Raw genomic sequence first — 22461 nt, forward strand, 5'->3', positions numbered from 1 at the left:
CGCCTGCTGGTCTGAATGAGTCTATGTCTTTGGCCATTCAGATCGATCGGCGCATGCGTGAGCGCAAAGCTGTGCACCATATGGCGGTATTCTCTGAGCATAGGCCTGAGCCTATGCAGTGTGATAGGACTTTGACCAGAGCTGAACGGCAAGAACACAGACGTCGGAATGGGCTGTGTTTTTACTGTGGTGAATCCACTCATGCTATCTCCGATTGTCCTAAGCGCACTAAGCGGTTCGTTAGGTCTGCCACCATTGGTACGGTACAGTCTAAATTTCTTTTGTCCGTTACTCTGATTTGCTCTCTGTCGTCCTATTCTGTAATGGCATTTGTGGATTCAGGCGCTGCCCTGAATTTGATGGACTTGGAGTTTGCCAGGCGCTGTGGTTTTTTCTTGGAGCCCTTGCACTATCCTATTCCATTGAGAGGAATTGATGCTACGCCTTTGGCCAAGAATAAGCCTCAGTACTGGACTCAATTGACCATGTGCATGGCTCCTGCACATCAGGAGGATACTCGCTTTTTGGTGTTGCATAATCTGCATGATGTGGTCGTTTTGGGGTTGCCATGGCTACAGGTCCATAATCCAGTGTTGGATTGGAAATCTATGTCTGTGTCCAGCTGGGGTTGTCAGAGGGTACATGGTGATGTTCCATTGCTGTCAATTTCGCCATCTACTCCTTCTGAAGTCCCTGAGTTTTTATCAGATTACCGGGATGTATTTCAAGAGCCCAAATCTGGTGCCCTACCTCCTTATAGGGATTGCGACTGTGCTATTAATTTGATTCCTGGTAGTAAGTTTGCTAAGGGCCGTCTGTTTAATTTATCTGTGCCAGAGCACGCCGCTATGCGGAGTTATATAAAGGAATCCTTGGAGAAGGGTCATATTCGTCCGTCGTCGTCACCATTGGGAGCAGGGTTCTTTTTTGTGGCCAAGAAGGATGGTTCTTTGAGACCTTGTATTGATTACCGCCTTCTTAATAAGATCACAGTCAAATTTCAGTATCCTTTGCCGCTGCTGTCTGTTTTATTTGCTCGGATTAAGGGGGCTAGTTGGTTCACCAAGATAGATCTTCGTGGTGCGTATAATCTTGTGCGAATTAAACAGGGTGATGAATGGAAAACGGCATTTGATACGCCCGAGGGCCATTTTGAGTACCTGGTTATGCCATTCGGGCTTTCTAATGCTCCATCTGTGTTTCAGTCCTTTATGCATGACATCTTCCGAGAGTACCTGGATAGATTCATGATTGTATATTTGGATGACATTTTGGTCTTTTCGGATGATTGGGAGTCTCATGTGAAGCAGGTCAGAATGGTGTTCCAGGTCCTTCGTGCGAATTCCTTGTTTGTGAAGGGGTCAAAGTGTCTCTTTGGAGTTCAGAAGGTTTCATTTTTGGGTTTCATTTTTCCCCTTCTACTATCGAGATGGACCCTGTTAAAGTTCAGGCCATTTACGAATGGACTCAGCCGACATCTGTGAAGAGCTTACAGAAGTTCCTGGGCTTTGCTAATTTTTATCGGCGCTTCATCGCTAATTTTTCCAGTATTGCTAAACCGTTGACAGATTTGACCAAGAAAGGTGCTGATGTGGTCAATTGGTCCTCTGCGGCTGTAGAGGCTTTTCAGGAGTTGAAGCGTCGTTTTGCTTCTGCCCCTGTGTTGTGCCAGCCAGATGTTTCACTCCCTTTTCAGGTTGAGGTTGATGCTTCTGAAATTGGAGCAGGGGCTGTTTGTCGCAAAGAAGTTCTGATGGCTCGGTGATGAAACCCTGTGCCTGCTTTTCTAGAAAATTCTGGCCTGCTGAGCGCAATTATGAGGTGGGCAATCGGGAGTTGTTGGCCATGAAGTGGGCATTCGAGGAGTGGCGACATTGGCTTGAAGGAGCTAAACATCGTGTGGTGATCTTGACGGATCACAAGAATTTGACTTATCTCGAGTCTGCCAAACGGTTGAATCCTAGACAGGCTCGATGGTCGCTCTTTTTCTCCCGTTTTGATTTTGTGGTTTCATACCTTCCGAGATCTAAGAATGTGAAGGCTGACGCCGTGTCAAGGAGTTTTGTGCCTGACTCTCTGGGTGTTCCGGAGCCGGCGGGTATTCTTAAAGAAGGGGTAATTTTGTCTGCCATTTCCCCTGATTTGCGGTGTGTGCTGCAAAAGTTTCAGGCTGATAGACCTGACCGTTGTCCTACGGAGAAACTGTTTGTCCCTGATAGATGGACTAGTAGAGTTATCTCTGAGATTCATTGTTCAGTGTTGGCTGGTCATCCTGGAATCTTTGGTACCAGAGATTTGGTGGCTAGATCCATTTGGTGGCCTTCTTTGTCACGGGATGTGCGTTCTTTTGTGCAGTCCTGTGGGACTTGTGCTCGGGCTAAGCCCTGCTGTTCTCGTGCCAGTGGGTTGCTTTTGCCCTTGCCGATCCCGAAGAGGCCCTGGACGCATATTTCCATGGATTTTATTTCTGATCTCCCTGTTTCTCAAAAGATTTCGGTCATTTGGGTGGTTTGTGATCGCTTCTCTAAGATGGTCCATTTGGTACCCTTGTCTAAATTGCCTTCCTCCTCTGATTTGGTGCCATTGTTTTTCCAGCATGTGGTTCGTTTGCATGGCATTCCAGAGAGCATCGTCTCGGACAGAGGTTCCCAGTTTGTTTCGAGGTTTTGGCGGTCCTTTTGCGCTAAGATGGGCATTGATTTGTCTTTTTCTTCGGCTTTCCATCCTCAGACTAATGGCCAAACCGAACGAACTAATCAGACTTTGGAGACATATCTGAGATGCTTTGTTTCTGCTGATCAGGATGATTGGGTGTCCTTCTTGCCTTTGGCTGAGTTCGCCCTTAATAATCGGGCCAGCTCGGCTACTTTAGTTTCTCCTTTTTTCTGTAATTCTGGTTTCCATCCTCGTTTCTCTTCAGGGCAGGTTGAGCCTTCGGACTGTCCTGGTGTGGATGCGGTGGTGGACAGGTTGCAGCAGATTTGGACTCATGTGGTGGACAATTTGACATTGTCCCAGGAGAAGTCTCAACGTTTCGCTAACCGCCGGCGTTGTGTTGGTCCCCGACTTCGTGTTGGGGATTTGGTTTGGTTGTCATCTCGTCACGTTCCTATGAAGGTTTCCTCTCCTAAGTTTAAGCCTCGTTTCATTGGGCCATACAAGATTTCTGAAGTTCTTAATCCTGTGTCATTTCGTTTGGACCTTCCAGCTTCTTTTGCCATCCATAATGTGTTCCATAGGTCGTTATTGCGGAGACACGTGGCGCCTATGGTTCCCTCCGTTGATCCTCCTGCCCCGGTGTTGGTCGAGGGGGAGTTGGAGTATGTGGTGGAGAAGATTTTGGATTCTCGTGTTTCGAGACGGAAACTCCAGTACCTGGTCAAGTGGAAGGGTTATGGTCAGGAAGATAATTCCTGGGTTTTTGCCTCTGATGTTCATGCTGCCGATCTGGTTCGTGCCTTTCATTTGGCTCATCCTGATCGGCCTGGGGGCTCTGGTGAGGGTTCGGTGACCCCTCCTCAAGGGGGGGGTACTGTTGTGAATTCTGTTGTCGAACTCCCTCCTGTGGTCGTGAATGGTACTTCGGCGAATTCTGTCTATGGGCTCTCTCTGGTGGCTTTGAGTGAAGCTGCTGCTTTTGAGGTTCCTTACACAGGTGACGTGGGTTATCCTTTGGTTGGCTGCTCTATTTAACTCCTCTCAGATCGTTACTCCATGCCAGCTGTCAATGTTTTTGCATTCGTTCAGTTCGCTCCTGGATCTCTCTGGTGACCTGCCTTCTCCTGCAGAAGCTAAGTTCCTTATTGTCTTATTTTGTTCTCTATTTTCTTGTCCAGCTGGTTTTCATGATTTTGTCTTGCTAGCTGGAAGCTCTGGGATGCAGAGTGGCCCCTCCGCACCGTGAGTCGGTGCGGAGGTCTTTTTTGCACACTCTGCGTGGTCTTTTGTAGGTTTTTGTGCTGATCGCAAAGTTACCGTTCCTATCCTCTGTCTATTTAGTAAGTCTGGCCTCCCTTTGCTGAAACCTGTTTCATCTCTGCGTTTGTGACTTTCATCTTACTCACAGTCAATATATGTGGGGGGCTTCCTTTACCTTTGGGGAATTTCTCTGAGGCAAGGTAGGCTTTATTTTCTATCTCTAGGGCTAGATAGTTCTTAGGCTGTGACGAGGCGCCTAGGTCTGGTCAGGAGCGCTCCACGGCTATTTCTAGTGTGTGTGATAGGATTAGGGCTTGCGGTCAGCAGAGCTCCCACATCCCAGAGCTCGTCCTGTATGAGGTTTAATTATCGGGTCATTCCGGGTGCTCCTAACCACCAGGTTATAACATATACTGTGTGGCCACTGTTATATACTGCGTGGCCACTATTATATACTGCGTGGCCTGTGTTATATACTGTGTGGGCTGTGTTATATACTGCATGGCCTGTATTATATACTGCGTGGCCTGTGTTATATACTGCGTGGGCTGTGTTATATACTGCGTGGGCTGTGTTATATACTGCGTGGGCTATGCTATATATTACGTGGGCTGTGTTATATACAGTGTGGCTGCTATATACTAAGTGGGCAGTGTTATATACTACATGGGCAGCGTTATATACTGCGTGGGCTGTGTTATGTACTGCGTGGGCTGTGTTATATACTGCGTGGGCTGTGTTATATACTGCGTGGACTGTGTTATATACTGCGTGGGCTGTGTTATATACTGCGTGGCCACTGTTATATACTGCGTGGCCACTGTTATATACTGCATGGCCACTGTTATATACTGCGTGGCTTGTTTTATATACTGTGTGGGCTGTGTTATATACTGTGTGGGCTGTGTTATACACTACATGGCCTATATTATATACTGCGTGGGCTGTTATATACTGCATGGGCTGTGTAATATACTGCGTGGGCTGTGCTATATATTACGTGGGCTGTGTTATATACTATGTGGCTGTGTTATATACTGCATGTCTGCTATATACTACATGGCTTCTATATACTGCGTGGCCTATGCTATATACTATGTGGCTGCTATATACAAACATACATACATACATACATACATATTCTACAACACCCGATGCGTATATATATATATATATATATATATATATATATATATACAGTGGGGCAAAAAAGTATTTAGTCAGTCAGCAGTAGTGCAAGTTCCACCATTTAAAAAGATGAGAGGCGTCTGTAATTTACATCATAGGTAGACCTCAACTATGGGAGACAAACTGAGAAAAAAAAATCCAGAAAATCACATTGTCTGTTTTTTTATCATTTTTTTGGCATATTATGGTGGAAAATAAGTATTTGGTCAGAAACAAACAATGAAGATTTCTGGCTCTCACAGACCTGTAACTTCTTCTTTAAGAGTCTCCTCTTTCCTCCACTCATTACCTGTAGTAATGGCACCTGTTTAAACTTGTTATCAGTATAAAAAGACACCTGTGCACACCCTCAAACAGTCTGACTCCAAACTCCACTATGGTGAAGACCAAAGAGCTGTCAAAGGACACCAGAAACAAAATTGTAGCCCTGCTCCAGGCTGGGAAGACTGAATCTGCAATAGCCAACCAGCTTGGAGTGAAGAAATCAACAGTGGGAGCAATAATTAGAAAATGGAAGACATACAAGACCACTGATAATCTCCCTCGATCTGGGGCTCCACGCAAAATCCCACCCCGTGGGGTCAGAATGATCACAAGAACGGTGAGCAAAAATCGCAGAACCACGCGGGGGGACCTAGTGAATGAACTGCAGAGAGCTGGGACCAATGTAACAAGGCCTACCATAAGTAACACACTACGACACCATGGACTCAGATCCTGCAGTGCCAGACGTGTCCCACTGCTTAAGCCAGTACATGTCCGGGCCCATCTGAAGTTTGCTAGAGAGCATTTGGATGATCCAGAGGAGTTTTGGGAGAATGTCCTATGGTCTGATGAAACCAAACTGGAACTGTTTGGTAGAAGCACAACTTGTCGTGTTTGGAGGAAAAAGAATACTGAGTTGCATCCATCAAACACCATACCTACTGTAAAGCTTGGTGGTGGAAACATCATGCTTTGGAGCTGTTTCTCTGCAAAGGGGCCAGGACGACTGATCCGGGTACATGAAAGAATGAATGGGGCCATGTATCGTGAGATTTTGAGTGCAAACCTCCTTCCATCAGCAAGGGCATTGAAGATGAAACGTGGCTGGGTCTTTCAACATGACAATGATCCAAAGCACACCGCCAGGGCAACGAAGGAGTGGCTTCGTAAGAAGCATTTCAAGGTCCTGGAGTGGCCTAGCCAGTCTCCAGATCTCAACCCTATAGAAAACCTTTGGAGGGAGTTGAAAGTCCGTGTTGCCAAGCGAAAAGCCAAAAACATCACTGCTCTAAAGGAGATCTGCATGGAGGAATGGGCCAACATACCAACAACAGTGTGTGGCAACCTTGTGAAGACTTACAGAAAACGTTTGACCTCTGTCATTGCCAACAAAGGATATATTACAAAGTATTGAGATGAAATTTTGTTTCTGACCAAATACTTATTTTCCACCATAATATGCAAATAAAATGTTAAAAAAAACAGACAATGTGATTTTCTGGATTTGTTTTTTCAGTTTGTCTCCCATAGTTGAGGTCTACCTATGATGTAAATTACAGACGCCTCTCATCTTTTTAAGTGGTGGAACTTGCACTATTGCTGACTGACTAAATACTTTTTTGCCCCACTGTATATATATATAATGCTATATGGACCACTGGTAAGTAAGTACTATATAAGGTCTTTAAAATAACCCACTAAAAGGGGATGTAATAAACCACCAAAGTAGCCCTGGATCCATAATTTGATATGTTAAAAAATTTTCAAGCATGTAACACATACGTGTAATGATAATTAGTACTCACATCCAAAAAATGGAAAAAACAATGGTATACAATAGACCTTCTAGACCCAATAATAATAGGACCCACGTGTATCGCTGCTATATAGCAGCTTCATCAGGAGTAGTGTCAACCTAGCACCAGGACGTTGTGTACTGGAACAAAACACTAATGAACACCTTACCTGGCGTGTTGCCAACAATTGTGGCAGTACTAGGCAAGACAGGGGTGACTGCAGGAGGAGGAATACCAGCGGCCATATCAAGCAGTGGTTGGATAATCTCACTCTTGAACACATTATTCTTCTGCCACAGATTCAGGACTCGTACAATCTTGCTCTGCATGCAGACATAACAACACATACATATTACAAGGACTTGTCAAAGAAACTTATTAGTCAGTATGAATCATAACGTGCATACTAATTCTCAATTCTAAATGCTGTCCTATGTGCCTAGTATATGTTAACTGACCCTTAATATTTATTACAAGTGAACCATTAAGAAAAGTTTCCATCACAAAACAAATTTAACTTCCATCAGTGAATAATGTAATGTTCTACAGGCGTGTAATACCCCTTTCAGAACATATTATGCCGGATTTCATCCCTCATAGCATGTACATTCATAGGCAGCAAGCACAGGTTGTTTTCTCCGTCTGGCGCCACAAGTGCACAGACAGGACATAAAACTGTTCCCAGAAGATCCAATCGGTTTGTCATGAGTGTGCCTCCAGTGTTTCTGAAGTACACCAGAGGGAACCATGACGGAGGCAAAGTTACAGTCAAGGGGGACCAACACTAGGTGCACACTGTATGAGTATACACTAATGACGTATGCCCCCACTTGTGGCCACAGTCTTTGCATCCATCCACCTTATGGAGCAACTGCAAAACCATATAACAAATAGTATACTATTTTGTGATGGTCCTCCATAGCAGAAAGTGCAGTCTGGTGAATATAGGAGCCCGCTGGCTACAGGGACACAATTATACCTCCATCTATTGAACCTGGTACTATATTATATAACATTATATGAATATAATACACATATTTTCCACTGAAAGCAGTATGCCAACTATAAAAATTACATTTGCTGAAAGGCGTTAGATTTTTTTCTCTACATGACAATAAAAAACATTTTAAGCCATTCACACCGTTAAAGAAAGTAAAATGCCTTTAAATCCATACAGTATCAAACACATATATACCTTGTCATCTGCTGGGCAGCGATACAAATTCTGGAAAGTGCTAATTATGTTGTTGCTGAATCGAGGAGCAAAAACATCCTTATCCTGACCAAACTGATGCCTGGACTGCCGAACAATGGAGTCGATCACATAGAGACCTGGAACTTTGTATTCAGGTTTACACTACAATTACACAAAAGCAGAGAGATCAGAAGAGGAAGGGAAACCTACAGGTCACAGTTCATTTATGTACAAGTTCTCAGCCGCACAAAACAACTCTTTATATCGTGTTATTAAACGTTTAACTATGTGGAGACAGACCTCAGCCCAACTTTTGAAGCACGTGGCTCTCCTGCCAGGAGTTTGATGGCTCGCTCACACGAGTCTATACACTGGACGAGTGCCATCTGATGCTTTATCGAATAGCACTCGGACGAATGTTATCCTATGAGACCGTGCAGATCAGCATTTTTTTCTCATGTCGACTTGGAATGAGAAAAAAAATTGTAGCGTGCTGCGATTTGCAGCGGATGCCACTCACCCATTGAAGTCTACAGGTGTGTAGAAATCACTGGACTGCACACGCATGACATCCGAGTGCAGTCTGATTTCCATGGACTCACACTAAACAGATCAGCTTGATCGAAGTTTCATTAACAATTAATTTGATTCTCTCGGTGGAGAGGGTTGTGTGACCCCAAAACTGACAGCAAGATACTATGAAAGACAACAAGGTGAACCAGATGATAAGTTGTCCCTGGACCCCAAGCCTTCCCTGCAGCCTTCTATTGGAACCACAAGTCCAGTTTTGTGATGCAAAACTAGAAGGGGATTGAAAAAAAGAGGAAAATAAAGAGATTCCTGCTGGATACATTTCTGGTTGTGGATGAAAATAAATATCAAAAACTGAAGCTATATCTTGAGTTTCCTTATCTTGATTCATATTATAAAAATAAAGGGCTCGTCATTTATAGCATATTGCGCCCAATACCTTGTTGTTCCTTACAGCGCGCAGGGGTGGATCACATTAATGTGCCATAATTGTCCCAGATGGGCAACCCCATTGAAGTTAAGAAATACACAAATGCTTCAATATTTATTCCAATAGATCAGGTAATTTCCCTCCTCATCTTGTTATCCTGCCTATGTCTAACTGTAAGAAATCTTTCAAGAGGAGGCTGTGTTAGGGTACATTCCTATGGATTTTGGAAGTGGATTTTTAAGCAAATTCACTTCAAAACCCACATTAAAAAAGTCTGTGTGAACATACCCTTAGGCCCCCATCTTGGCTAGGCTCCATGCTTCATACATAAACCATCCAAAATCAAAGGATTGGCAGGACATTTCCCCTGTGTTCTCCACAAGACTTCTACAGGACTGTTTGTTTCAGCAAAATGAAATCAAAGCTACAATTACCTTCTGGATAAATTTCTCAACACCCTGGACCACGTGCTTGTAGAACTAAAAATAAAAACATAGCAGGAAACAGTTAAGCATAAATCTTGCAGGATATTTTTAAATGGCCAGAGAGATTCTTTTTCAACAGATTTTATAGGATGCTATTTGCATTATAGCCTGAAAATGGACGTTGGGATCATTTCGTTCTGCAGCAGCCGTACCCCATAGTACTGTGACATACTGCTGGCACCCTGCTACAATGGCTGACTCAGATCTCGGCAGGTTAACCACTCACATGGCATGGTACATCATGGCACCTTACTGGCTTTAGAGGGACACCTGTACTACAAATAAAAACATTGCTTATCCCAACAGGTAATTAACTGTCTGCTTTTTCTTCATCCTGCCAGAAAGCAAACTTGTGTGTAACCCAAAATAAACTCTATAAGGCCATGTTCACACGTTCCTGATTTCCCTGCTGTTTTTTCTGCACTAAAAACCGCAGCTCTTGGCAGAAAACGCAGGTCCTTTTTTTGGTGCGTTTTTTGAAGCGTTTTTTAGTGCGTTTTTTTATGCAGTTTTCTATGCAGAGTCTGTGTGTTTTCTAGGAAGTTTTTTAGGGTTAAAATGGCTGAAAATACCCTAACCCTACCCCTACCCCTACCCCTAACCCTACCCCTAACCCTATTCTAACCTTAGTGGGGGAAAAAAAAAAAATTCTTTATTTTTTTATTGTCCCTACCTATGGGGGTGACAAGGGGGGGGGGGGTCATTTACTATTTTTTTTATTTTGATCACTGAGATAGGTTATATCTCAGTGATCAAAATGCACTTTGGAACGAATCTGCCGGTAGGCAGATTCGGCGGGCGCACTGCGCATGCGCCCGCCATTTTGCAAGATGGCGGCGCCCAGGGAGAAGACGGACGGACGGACACCGGGAGGCCGGGTAAGTATAAGGGGGGGAGATGAGGGCACGGGGGGGGGGGGGCGTCGGAGCACGTGGGGGTGGCATCGGAGCATGGGGGGTGGGAATGGGGCACGGGGGGGCAGCCACACTGCAGCGGTTCTGCACCACAAACCGCAGAAAACCAGCAGATATTTTTTTCATCTGCGGGTTTTACTGCGGGTTTGACCTCACAATGGAGGTCTATGGGTGCAGAACCGCTGCAGTTCCGCAAAAAGAAGTGACATGGTACTTCTTTTTTACCGCGGCTATTCAGCACGGCTTTTTTCGCGATTTTCCGCAATGTGGGCACAGCAGTTCCTGTTTTCCATAGGGTACATTGTAATGTACCCTGCATGGAAAACAGCTGCGGACCCGCAGCGGGAAAATCGCGGCGGTTCCGCATTAAAAAAAGGATGGTGTGAACATGGCCTAAAAGGTCCCTCAAGAAAACAAGCGCTGATAATACCCAGTAGATAAAAATGTTTTGCATCTTAGGTCATGTTCACGCACACAGTTTTTTCAGAGGTTTTTGGAGTGGAAACTCTCCTCCAAAATGCTCCTAGAAAACTACTTTGAAAACTCTTGAACAACTCTTCCAATTCATCTCTTGGGAAATCCACTTTACTGTTCATTTAGGCTATGTGCACACGTAGAAAAAGTGGTGCAAAATTTTCTGCACAAAATCCACATCTCCAGGCAAAATTCGCAGCTGCGGATTTTCTGCGTTTTTTATGCGGATTTTGTGCGGTTTTTATGCAGATTTGCTGTGGATTTTGTGCGGATTTTCTGCGGTTTTTGCCACTGAGGATTTTTATCATGGAGGGGTGCAGAAACGCTGCAGATCCGCACAAAAGAAGTGACATGCACTTCTTTGAAATCTGCAGCAATTCCGCACAGCTTTTTTTTAATCCCATTGATTTACATTGTACTGTACATCACAGTGCGGATCTGCAGCGTTTCTGAATGGAAAAATCCGCCGCGGATCCGCAGGCAAATCCGCATCGTGTGCACATGGCCTTAAGGAGGTTTTAGAGCTTTTTTACTCTGTTCAAAGTGGTTTTGAAAAACGTCTGGAGGGAAAAAAAGAAAGTGCCTGTAACTTCTTTTAAGAGAATCCTTAAGAGAATATCTCCGCTTGCAGACACTGTCTAATTGAAAGACTGCAAAAAAAACTCTTCAGGATAATCTATTCCAAAATGTTCAAACCAGTTTCAGGAAAAGAAAAACTATTCTGGAGACTCCCCCAAAAAGGGAGTTTGCTTACTAAAGTGGTTTCTGCATGAAAACTTGTGGTTTTTGAACTCCTGTCAAAAACTCAGCGTGAATATAGTTTTAGAATGCAGTACCACAAAAATTGTTTTGTAGATGCAAAAAGCATTATAAAACATTACTGAAATAGTGGAGAGCTACAGAATATTTATGACATATTATTTATTCTTCATGTTGAATGCTGAAAAAGTAAATCTTAGATAATGTCAGATTTTTTTTTCCCTTATATATTATATGTACCACAATAGGGTGTCATTAAATTACTACATTTCTTCAAAAAAAACTACGAAACTAAAAGAAACAAAAAAATACACATTTAGATAATGAAAAGCTGTACATCAAAAACAATTAAAAGGCATCTGTGACTGTAAAATTTAGCCATGGATTGAATAAAAATAATGAACGGAGGCATTTTTCTCTTCCAGCGCACCCGCAGATCCAGAGCGGTGTTCTCCAGTAACGGGATCTTAGGGTATGTGCACACGATTAGGAACTGCTGCAGGTTTGACGCTGTGTATTTATGCCGCGTCAAAGCCGCAGTGGCCAGCTGTGACAGCACATAGTCACTCAGGAAAACAGACATTACATCAATAGAATGTAGTGACTGTGGTAAATCCGCACGGCTCAGTGAATACATGCGGATTTACCAGCGTTCAATAGACGGCAGCGCTTTGGACGCAGCGAACATGCACTGCCTCCAAAGCGCTGCTTGTTCCGGTTTTGGGCACACCACCTAATAGTGCTGGAACAATGGCAAACACTGTTTAGGAGCCAGCGAAGACCTCAGAATCAGGGTGCACCAAATCTTCAGGGAAATGGAATGTGAGTAAAACCTCCATTTATTATTTTTAATCATTGCAAGAAAAATAAAAAAAGAATTACGGTCAGAGAAGCCTTTTAAATAATACCTAATCACCCTTTCACAGCTTTCCGTTCCATTACCACGTCCCTGATACCTCGGGGACGAGACACTGGACAGGCAGGGATTGACTTGCCGCTTGTGTGAAGTTTCTCTTTGGATGACCCCAGTAAGGCCCCTATCACACATCAGTTTTTTTCCATCAGTCGCAATCCGTCGAATTTTGAAGAAAAAAAAAAAAGGATCAGGCGACTCAGACTTGTACTAGCGACGGATGGCCTCACGTTTCACCCGTCATTCGGTGGATCCATTGTTTGTCTGGCGGCCGGAGACAACGGACAAAGTAACAATTTTTGTGTACGTCGAAAAAATGGATAGCGACGGATACATTGCTGGCTAGAATGGCAGCCTATCGCGCCGGATCCGTCAAATAACGGAATCCGGTGACAGATTCCGTTTCTTTTAACTGAGCATGCTCTGATCCAATTAGCCAGATCCGCTAGTCGGATCCGTCCAAAAAACGGATCAGTCGCATCAGTTTTTTCACAATCTGCGATAGATCTGTCGAGCCAACGGATTGTTAATGACGGCAAAAAACTGATGTGTGAAAGGAGCCTTAGGTTAATAAACTGAAAGAGAAGTCAAATGCTAGCGTACATGCACATGACTCTTGAGGTGGTATACCAGTGCCTAGTGTCTATGTTGCAATGTACAGTCATGGCCAAAAGTTTTGAGAATGAGACAAATATTAATTTTTCCAAAGTCTACTGCTTCATTTTTTCTAATGGCAGTTTGCATATACTCCTAAATGTCAGAGTGATCAGCTTAACAGCAATTACTGTACTTGCAAAGTCAATATTTGCCCAGAAAATGAACTTTAACCCCCATAACACATTTCAACATCATTGCAGTCCTGCCTTAAAAGGAGCAGCTAACATCGTTTTAGTGATTGATCCATTAACACAGGTGTGGGTGTTGATGAGGACAGGGCTGGCGATCAATCAGTCATGATTAAGTAAGAATGACATCAATGGACACTTTAAAAGGAGGCTGGTGCTTGGTATCATTGTTTCTCTTCAGTTAACCATGGTTATCTCTAAAGAAACACGTGCAGCCATCATTGCACTGCACAAAAATGGCCTAACAGGGAAGAGTATCGCAGCAACAAAGATTGCACCTCAGTCAACAATCTATCGCATCATCAAGAACTTCAAGGAGAGAGCTTCCATTGTTGTCAAAAAGGCTCCAGGGCGCCCAAGAAAGACCAGCAAGCGCCAGGACCGTATCTTAAAACTGTTTCATCTGCGGGATCAGACTACCAGCAGTGCCGAGCTTGCTCAGGAATGGCAGCAGACTGGTGTGAGTGCTTCTGCACGCACTGTGAGACTGCGGAGACTCTTTGAGCAAGGCCTGGTTTCAAGGAGGGCAGCAAAGAAGCCACTTCTCTCCAGAAAAAACATCAGGGACCGACTCATATTCTGCAAAAGGTACAAGGAGTGGACTGCTGAGGACTGGGGCAAAGTCATTTTCTCTGATGAATCCCCTTTTCGATTGTTTGAGACATCTGGAAAACAGCTTATTCGGAGAAGAAGAGGTGAGCGCTACCACCAATCTTGTCTCATGCCAACTGTAAAGCAACCTGAAACCATTCATCTGTGGGGTTGCTTCTCAGCCAAGGGAATCGGCTCACTCACAGTCTTGCCTAAAAACACAGCCATGAATAAAGAATGGTACCAGAATGTCCTCCAAGAGCAACTTCTCCCAACCGTCCAAGAGCAGTTTGGCGCCCAACAATGCCTTTTCCAGCATGATGGAGCACCTTGCCATAAATCAAAGGTGATAACTAAATGGCTCATGGAACAAAACATAGAGATTTTGGGTCCATGGCCTGGAAACTCCCCAGATCTTAATCCCTTTGAGAACTTGTGGTCAATCACCAAGAGACGGATGGACAAACAAAAACCAACAAATTCTGGCAAAATGCAAGCATTGATTATGCAAGAATGGACTGCTATCAGTCAGGATTTGGTCCAGAAGTTGATTGAGAGCATATGCCAGGGAGAATTGCAGAGGTCTTGAAGAAGAAGGGTCAACACTGCAAATATTGACTTGCTGCATTAACTCATTCTATCTGTCAATATAACCTATTGGTACTCATAATATGATTGCAATTATATTTCTGTATGTGATATAAACATCAGACAAACACTAATAAAAACCAGAGGGCAGCAGATCATGTGAAAATATAATTTTGGTGTCATTCTCAAAACTTTTGGCCATGACTGTATTAAAAAGTGTGTAAAATGATGAAAAATATTTATAAAGAGTAAAATGATGATACATTTTAAACCTATTAATGAAACGTAAAGCAGTTCCTTCAGAAATGTGGCTCCTATAACACAAATGATTAATGCACCCACTGAATCTGATCTAGGCGGGAAGAGGCCACAGAGTTACAGAAATACAGTTTCTTACCTTTAAGGCTTTAATTGCAGACTTTGTGATCTGAGTCATTTTAGCCTTGGAAATCGGAGGCTTGTAATCATTTAGCGAGTATAACTGTGAAGACATCAAATAAATCACAAGAATCACTAAGTGCTAAAGGAATTGTATTACTAAAAACAGATGTGAGTCTTAGGCCGGGGTCACACTAAACGTATGGTAAATCGGTCCGAGTCTCCCTGCCGAGAATTGCAAAAGTGTTCTCCGTACGGTTATCCATGTGTGATGTGTTTGCAATGCGATGATGCGATTCTCTCACACCTATGTATCCATATGACATCTGTATGACATGTGTATGGCTTAGGCTATGTGCACACGTTCAGGTTTTTTTCACGGTAAAAACGCTATAAAAACTCATTAAAAACGCATACATTATGCATCCTATCACTTAGAATGCATTCTGCGTGTTTTGTGCACATGATGCGTTTTTTTACGCGAAAAAAACGCATCGCAGTAAAAGAAAAAAGCAGCATGTTCATTAATTTTGCAGATTTTCTGCGTTTTTCCTGCTATTCTATGCATTTGGGAAAAACGCACAAAAAACGCGTCTAACACGCATGAAAAAAAAAATGCCAAAAAAAAACGCATGCGGATTTCTGGCAGAAATGTCCGGTTTTTGTCAGGAAAATTTCTGCAAGAAATCCTGAGGTGCGCACATACCCCTAATATTTATCACTGATTTTCCCCATTGAATTTTTTTCTTAAACTGTTTTTACTATTTTAACATGAAACAACATATTGGTATTTGTCAAGATTTACATAATAACCTTAAATTGGTGCATTTCCACCAATGCTTTGTAGTAAGTACCAATTGGAGCTCTCGAACTGCTTTTTGAGTCCATGTCCAGAGCCGGAATATAGAAGAGCATCTAGTAAAGAATTTCTCCGTCAGTTTTTCTTTGTTGGTCAGTCTCCAGCCAGTCCATTTTAAACAGGAAATTATTTTTGTTAATATCAGTGATTTTGACAGAACATTTGTATTTAACCACTGATGCAAAATACTTTTCCAGACCGCTAAGGCCCAAATCACCAACATGGCCTTCACATGCTAAGGCTACGTTCACATTTGCGTTGTGCGATATTGCGTCGGAGATGCAATGCACAACGCAAACAAAAACGCAACAAAACGCACGCTAAAACGCAGCGTTTTGCGACGCATGCGTCCTTTTTTGCCGAATTTTGGACGCAAAAAAAAATGCAACTTGCTGCGTCCTCTGCGCCCTACGCTTGCAGCAAAAAAAACGCATGCGTCGCAAAACGCAGCACAACGCATGTCCATGCGCCCCCCATGTTAAATATAGGGACGCATGACGCATGTGTCGCCGCGGTTGCGCCCGACGCAACGCAAATGTGAACGTAGCCTTAGGTAACGCTCTCTGGGTATTTTCCAAGACATTCAAAATTGCCCACTGTGGGGTAAGAGGAAACTGAGCCCCACTTAATTGTTGCAGTTCAGAGTGAATATCATGCCATAACTTTTGAATCTTAGTACAACTCCACATATGATTAAAAATGTCAGTATTGTGTAAACCACACTTTGCACATGAATAAAAGTTTGTGGGACACGTTTTGAACTTGACAAAAGGGGTGATATCAACCCTATGCAAAAGCAGTAAAGCCGTATCAGTATAGCCACTATATGGAATAACCTTTCTTTGTGCCATAGTTGCTTCCAAAAGGTCCTGAACCTCCAATCCCCCAATGTCTTTTGTCCATCTTGCCAGGTCTGTGTTTTTAGGGTATGTGCACACGTTGCAGATTTCCTGCGGATCTGCAGCGTTTTTTCCGCGCAGAAACGCTGCAGATCCACAAGTGATTTACAGTACAATGTAAATCAATGGGGGGAAAAAATGCTGTGCTAATGGTGCAGAAAATTCCGCACTGAAAACGCAGCAGATTCAAAAAAGGACCATGTCAATTCTTTTTGCGGATCTGCAGCGTTTCTGCATCCGTTGACTTCCATTGATTCAGTCAAATATGCAGCAAAATCGCAGGATCTGCGGATTTGCTGCAGAGTTGCGTACGAGAAACGCTGCAGATTGGGAGGGGGAAGAGTGTGTGGGCGGAGACTGTGTGTGCGGAAAAGGAATGTCCATGTGGACACGCTGGAGATTCCTTTTCTGAATCCTGCTCATACAGGTATTGTACATATAACCAGGTTTTAAATACATCCGATAGGGATTACATACATTAGTTAGGACTGCTCTGATACGGGTATACCTTGACGTTTGGTAGAGCGGCTTAATATACATTTTTTGCAACAAAAAAAAACAACCAAATACCCTGTTTTTTCCATCTTTTTACTAGCACTTGCTGTCCACTGTTATTTTTTTGCAACAGAGTGTATTTGGTTTTTGCTGTGCTTTTTTGTGTTTTCAAGTCTCTTGGTGGTGTGAACATGTCTCTACGGGCTTGTTCACTGTGCGCGCAGCTCATGTGTTCTGGTTGCTACAATGACAGCTAGCCGGATGATGGGACAGTATAGTCCCATCATCCGGCTACTGTGTTCAAGTGTAAAAAGAAAAAAAAAACACATACACACATACAGTACAGACAGTACATACAACATAGAGTATGTATTCACCACACAGCTAATCCCCAAAGCCATCGATCACCTGTAAGAAATATTAAAATAATAAACCAAAAGTATACTCCCTGATCCGCAGTAATCCATGTAATAATGAGTGTCCCACGACGATCTCCCATGGAGAGCCGTCACATCAGCAGATGTGACCACTCTCCAGCGGCTCCTGGATACAATGACGGAAGGTATCCTTCCGCACTGTATCCCTCCGCCGCTGTGAGTACAGTACAGTTCATACTGTCATTTGTGGCACAGCTGCATGGGAAAATTCTCACGCAGCAGTGCCATAAAGTGAGAGCAATGAACTCATTGAACCCTCAGTGATAACACTGCAGGAGCCATTGTCTCCTGTCAGTGTGTCACTGAAGGCCTATAAAGCGTTCACATCACCCGATGTCACTGTTCTATGGAGGAGATCGTCGTTGGACACTCGTTATTAATTGGATTACGTCGGAACAGGGAGTATACTGTTGGTTTATTATTTTTTCTTTTTTGCAGGTGATCGATGGCTTCTGGGAATTAGGAGTGGTTTTAAGTATGGTGAAATTAAGAATATTAAAATACTTTTTTCTGGCTGTCTTTTTAACTCTTTCACTACTATATGATTAGTAATGGATAGGTGTCTTAATGACGCCTCTCCATTACTAACCGGGCTTAATTTCACCTTACAATACAAAGGTGACATTAACCCTTTAACTATCTACTGTATCTGTGTGTGTAATGGAGTGTGGGTTGGACAAATGTTACAGGTTTTTTTTTATTGTTCAATAATAAATCTTTATTTAGCTTTCAAAAACACATACAAAAAAACGGATCAAAAATGCATTAAAAAAAAGCATCAAAAACGCATCACAATCCGCACCCGCGTTTTTTTTGGCAAGAAAGGATAGCATCTGCACAGAAAATTCCACAGGCAAATCTGCAATGTGTGCATATAGCCTTAGCATCCCAAGACCATTCCCTACGTAGGACAGAATGGTACTCGTTGACACCAGCTGGGTTCTGCCTGTTCTAAGGAGTATGTCCAATCTATCACCCATACCCCTCCCCTGTTTACTATTTACATATTTGAGGGCCAGACTGCATGTCTGAAGAAACAGGAACGGTCTTCCTCCAATCAAGGGAAAACGACATGCTGCCTCATGAAAAGTGATCATAGACAAATATTAGTCTAACAGATCTAACATTGAGACACAAAAACCTACAGACCTTAGGAGGATCACCCTTTAGAAATAGCGGGTTGTCTAGAAAAGGCTGCAAGGGTGACAGTCTACCCCTCAAATTGCACAATTTCCTTCCTCGTCTCCAAGGCAAAATAGTTTGCCATAGTATCGGATGTTCTTTAATATCTCTGGGGAGCAGGGCCGGTTCCAGGTTTTCATGGCCCTGGGCGAAATAGTCCCAGTGGGCCCCTTTAACACATACCACAATTCATAATGCACCGATACGGCAGAGAAATAAAGGTATAGTACAATGCCAAAGATTTCACTTACTTCTTACATTACATGAGTGATATCTATTGTACATTCTACATTAGCTCAGAAATCGGACAGTATAGTCCTCTATACAGAATAATGAGCCCCATATATTGCTCTAAACAGAATAATGAGCCCCATATATTGCCCATGCAGTATAATGGCCCCATATAGTGCTCCATACAGTATACTTTGCACCACATAGTTCTCTATACAGAATAATGAGCCCCATATATTGCTCCAAACCGAATAATGAGCCTCATATAATGCTCCATACAGTATAATTGGTACCACAGAGTGCTCCACACAGAATGAGCCGCATATATCGCTCCATACGGAATTGACCCCATATAATGCTCCATACAGTATAGTGAGCCACATATAATTCTCCATACAGTATATTGCTCCATATATAATGGGCCTCATATAATGCTCCATACAGTATATGATCGGCCCCATACAGTATACTGAGTCCCATATATTGCTCCATACAGAATGGGCCCATATAATACTCCTTACAGAATGGGTCCCATATAATGCTCCAAAAATAATTGGCCCCATGTAATGCTCCATATATAATTGGCCATATAAAATGCTCCATATATAATTAGTTCCTTAAGATGCTTCATATATTATTGGCCCATATACTGCTCCATATGTAATTGGCCCCATATACTGCTCCATATTGAATTGGCCCCATAAGATGCTCCATATTAAATTGGCCCCATATAATGCTCCCTATAGAATTGGCAACATAAGATGCTCCCTATATTATTGGCCCCATAAGATGCTCCATATAGAATTAGCCCCATATAATACTCCATATATGGACCCCTTCTGATGGTCCCCATATATTGCTCCAAATATAAAAAAAAAATTGAAATACTCACCTCTCGTTGCTTGACGCTGCTCTGCTCTGGACTCCTCACCGTCAGAGTCTTCCTGCTCTCTGTGCTGCGACTGCTCAGGCAGAGGGCGCACACTGGTGACGTCATCGCGCCCTCTGACCTGAACGTCACAGTCAGAGGATGGAAGACGCTGCAGCGCTAGAACCGAGATAGGTAAGTATTGCAAGTGCCGGGGCCCGGAGCAGGCGGGGGGTCCACTCGCGGGGGCCGGCACTATAGCACGCCAGTGTCCCCGACGGCGAGTGGGCCCTCTGCCTGCTCAGGGCCACGGCACTTGCCCAGTGCTGATGCCGGCCCTGCTGGGGAGCTCCTCATTAGTCAAATGTACCAAGGCCATTAAAGATATATGAGGATAGATCTGCCTCTCTAAGTAAACATTAGCAAAGTGGGATGACCCTCGCAACCAATCTTTAACATATCTAAAGTTTGCCGCTATGTGGTATCAGCCAATGTCAGGGAAATTAATACCCGCCCTTCCCCCTCCCTCCCCCTCCGATCTTGGCAGTTGTAGCTCGCATAGCCCTATGCGTGAACGACCTCTAATTCCCCAAATAAATTGTCGAAAGATCAATAGATTGATGTCTGATTGGGATAACAAAAGCGGTAAAGTTTGAAACAAATATAATATTTTTGGGAAAACTATCATTTTAAGTAGATGGCACCTCCCTGAGAAGGACAAAGTAAAGTGCTTCTATGAACTAAGGAAATTAGTCACTTTAAGAATAATGGGTCTATAATTAAGTTATATATAAGTTAAGGCCCCGTCACACTTAGCGACGCTAAAGCGATCCCGACAACGATACGACCTGTCAGGGATCGTTGCTGCGTCACTATGTGGTCGCTGGTGAGATGTCAAACAGTGCGATCTTCCCAACGACGCAGCAGCGATGCGGCGACCTGTAGAACGATGTCGTTGGTCGTTGTGACCCTGTCACATGGCAGCTATTATGACGATTCAGACCTCGATGAGGGACGTCCTGTGTGACGTTGTAGTCACACAGGCGTGCATTTGCGTTGCCTTTTCCGCGCCCATTGAGTTCTGCTTGGTGGTTTGCAGATTAAGGAAAAATGAAAACGCATTTGAGACCCCAAACGCTACCTACCGTGCACAAAATATAGGTGTCAGAAGAACCGTTGAAGAATGGATAAATCGAAGAGGAGTCGCAGGCCGGAGAACTCTACATTGATCTGCAAACCACCACGCGGTCAGGAACAAAGGATGGAAGCGCTACTATGTCGCCTTCTGTTGAAGGCATGACCGCCAATCAGAACGCAGTAGCAACCACCAATCGGAGCGGAGGGGTGGGGAAAAGGCAACGCAAATGCACGCCTATGTGTCGGTGTCTGAGTCGTCAACGAGGTCGTTGGTAAGGTGTCAAACACAGCGATGTGTGCTACCCAGCGGGACCTCAACAATCAAAAAAAGGTCCAGGCCATTCCGACACGACCAGCGATCTCACAGCAGGGGCCTGGTCGCTGCTACGTGTCAAACATAGCGAGATCACTACTGAGGTCGCTGTTGTGTCACAAAACTTCTCGCTAGCGATCTCGCTTAGTGTGAAGTACCCCTTATGTGGATCTGCTGAAAGCCGAATGCACATTCCCCATTGAATTTAATGGCTCAATGGGCTGAAATTAGGAAAATGTGTGCATATTTGTCGCAAGCTAGAAGAATGGTCCGTGTGGTGTCCGAGTTTTTCTCGCACCCATAGACTTGCCTTGGTGAGTGTCGGACGATATACGCGTACAATCACAGCATGCTGCGATTTCACTCGCACATAGAATACACCTGATGTATTGGTGATGGGAGCTGCCCCATAGGTTAACAGTGATCCGTCGTCCGTATTCTACGCTAGTGTGACCCCGGCCTTAAAAGGAAGCGATCATCAGAAAATGGCAAAAACTTTACATCTGCTTTGTGTGTTATATCCAGGGCTTTTTTTTATTCCATATCATAATCTGCATTAAAAACAAAACAATAGAAATTTTACAATTCTCACACTGGCCACTGGGGCTTCTTTAGACTAAGGGGTGGGCGATTTAATTTCCTGAGGGGCCACATGAGAGACTGTGACTGATATGGAGAGCTGAACCAATAGGCTGAAACTACCGGTAATTCTGCTCAATATTAATAATAACATATTAGTTATAATTATGTTATATTACTATTAATTGTATCACTAACTATTGAGAAGAAATACGGTATGTATATTGGCATCCCATATATACCGTATAAGCCTGCACACAGACCCTATACACAGTATGAGACCCCACATAGCTTCCTATAAACAGTATGAGCCCCCACAAAATTACATAGTATACATAGTTACAGAGGTTGAAAAAGACCGGGAACCATCAAGTTCAACCTTTCTCCAATTGTACATTTTATTACTAAATTAATGAAGAAATCATCCAGCCATTTTCTAAAAGCGGTTATAGTGTCTGCCATTACTACCTC

At 43.5% G+C, this 22461-nt stretch overlaps 1 protein-coding gene across 10 annotated transcripts in view; it reads right to left on the reverse strand.

The window, feature by feature from the left end:
- Window positions 1-22461, reverse strand: part of SCAF8 (SR-related CTD associated factor 8) — a 666705-nt gene that overhangs the window by 550145 nt on the left and 94099 nt on the right. For 5 of the 10 annotated variants that reach the window (XR_011321960.1, XM_069769411.1, XM_069769413.1 and 2 more), the window contains 4 exons: window positions 15010-15093; window positions 9478-9522; window positions 8083-8244; window positions 7057-7210 (listed from right to left, as the gene is read on the reverse strand). Coding sequence is in view for 7 of the 10 variants with exons in the window: in XM_069769411.1 (XP_069625512.1) it covers window positions 7057-7210; window positions 8083-8244; window positions 9478-9522; window positions 15010-15093 (445 nt within the window). In the remaining 3 variants the exon portion in view is untranslated. Of the gene's footprint in view, window positions 1-7056; window positions 7211-8082; window positions 8245-9477; window positions 9523-15009; window positions 15094-15803; window positions 15948-22461 lie in introns of those variants that run through there. The other 5 variants (XR_011321958.1, XR_011321959.1, XM_069769407.1 and 2 more) reach the window with 2 other exon arrangements.

This window comes from Ranitomeya imitator, chromosome 5 (assembly GCF_032444005.1).
Source record: "Ranitomeya imitator isolate aRanImi1 chromosome 5, aRanImi1.pri, whole genome shotgun sequence".
Taxonomy (NCBI): Eukaryota; Metazoa; Chordata; class Amphibia; order Anura; family Dendrobatidae; genus Ranitomeya; species Ranitomeya imitator.